Source organism: Dipodomys ordii, unplaced genomic scaffold (assembly GCF_000151885.1).
Source record: "Dipodomys ordii isolate 6190 unplaced genomic scaffold, Dord_2.0 Scaffold14209, whole genome shotgun sequence".
Taxonomy (NCBI): Eukaryota; Metazoa; Chordata; class Mammalia; order Rodentia; family Heteromyidae; genus Dipodomys; species Dipodomys ordii.
In genome coordinates, this window is record NW_012281421.1 from 2,493 (window position 1) to 4,418 (window position 1,926).

General features: G+C 38.8%; 1 protein-coding gene across 1 annotated transcript; it reads left to right on the forward strand.

Annotated features, from left to right (window-relative positions):
- Window positions 1-241: 241 nt before the first annotated feature.
- Window positions 242-1,910, forward strand: LOC106002574 (oral-facial-digital syndrome 1 protein-like; the record flags this gene model as incomplete). Its single annotated transcript, XM_013037430.1, has 3 exons — window positions 242-399; window positions 1,209-1,361; window positions 1,837-1,910. Coding segments are annotated over 3 exons (385 nt in total), but the record flags the coding sequence as incomplete, so codon positions are not given.
- Window positions 1,911-1,926: the final 16 nt, after the last annotated feature.

The window sequence follows — 1,926 nt, forward strand, 5'->3', positions numbered from 1 at the left end:
GGATAGTTGGGTGTCATTCCTGCTGACTTGTTTTGGTCTCAAGAAAGTAAAAAGTATAAGGTGCATTGCTACAAGTGGGTCTAGGAGCTTGAAGAGAATAACGGTGACAGGGAAGCTTGAAACAGGTCACCAGAATCAGTGAAAAATCAAGTGGTCTGCCTACCACAACCTCTCCGATACTAAGTGAGGAAAAAATATACCTGATGCTGGAAGCTCTTCACCCTGTTTTCTGTCTTATTAGATGTAGATCAGAAAGAGTATGGAAAGCAAAGCGAAGAAGAAAACACGTGGGACCAACATGTAAAAGAACTAAAGCAGAGAGATGAAAGAAGGATGAGTGACCGGCAAGAAGCTCTAGAAAGAGAACGAAGAGAGCTAGAAAAACTGGATCAGGAGAGGGTAATATGTGTGACTTAAGTCTCTGTACTAGGTTCTCCATTGGATGCCTTCAGAAGGTTCCTTGAGCTCAAGAAGATGCACCAATAGTGTCCCAAGGGCAGAGAAGTGGCAGGCAACTGTGGAAACATCCCTGGCCTCACTTTGTCTTCTAGCAGAAGAAAGTGAAAGCACCTGGACATGCATTCTCACTTAATCCTTACAAAGAAGGCAGACTGGGCTTTGCTTTAACATTTCCCTGCTTCCAGGAACACATACTGCCTTCCTTCTTCTGTACTGTAATTTTTTTTTCTTGCCTTCCATGCCCTGAATTATTCTGGCCACTTAACATGCTACATGAAAGTTCTCAGATTCCTTACTGGTTTGGGTCTCAGTGCACAGGACATTTGAGGCAAGTTAATTACTTCCTTTCTTGAGATGACATGTTTGTCTCATTAGTAGTATCAATGGCTTCATTTTGAATACATATGTGTGTATTTCTCTAGCACACAAATTGTAATTATATTAATATGTTTCTTAAACAATTGAAAAGCTTTTTGTGTGTGTGTGCTGGTCCTGGGGCTTGAACTCAGATCCTGGGTGTTGTCCCTCAGCTCTCAAGGCTAGTGCTCTACTACTTGAGCCACAGCTCCATTTCCATCTTTTTGGTCATTCATTGGAGATAAGAGTCTCAACGACTTTATTGCCCAGGCTGGCTTCAAACTATGATCCTCAGCTCTTAAGTGTCCTGCCTGAGTAGCTAGGATTAAAGGCGTGAGCTACCAGTGCTTGGCGAACTTTTAAAGCCTATTTGTATATTATCTATTTTATAGAGGATGATTGAAGAATCACTGAAGCTGGAAATGGAAAAAGAACTAAAAACAAGTGTTGAAGAAGTGAGCGACGAATCAGCTCAGGAAGAAAATCCTTTAGAGAAGTACATGAGAGTCATCCAGCAGCAACGAGAACAAGCATCTGCAAATAAGGTTCCTATTTTATTGACAGGGCGTGTTCTATGGATAACAGAGGAGTGGAGGAGCAGTGGTTTATTTTCTGTCTTCTTTGTTGAAGACAAAAGTTAGAAACATAGAAAATGTGTACTTAAAATAGAATCTCAAATCTTTTAAATATTTCAACAAAATTTCATCATGTTGACTTGGGCAAAAAGGTGAAGACATGTTGATTTGTGTGAGTTTATATAAGTTGAGGTATCTTGTTCAAACTGGAAATGATCATCTGTCATTGGATAATGAATGCAGTAATTGTAAGATGCTTTTTCTAAATATGAATTATGGGTGTTGAAAAATGTATACTGTACTTTGAGGTGTTTTTCTAAAATTTCACAGTAAAATGTCATGCTAAGACTCATATTGCCTATATATTTAAAAGATAGTTCTTAGAGAAATCAGTGTTTCAAAAAATTAACTCGATTCCAAAATTCTTCTTCCATCTTCCTATTAGCTATCTGGAGAATGCTCCCTAGTAGACACACTACCATCTACTGACAAGGATGAGAGGTATGGTTTCCCAAAACTGTCTTTTTTTTTTTTT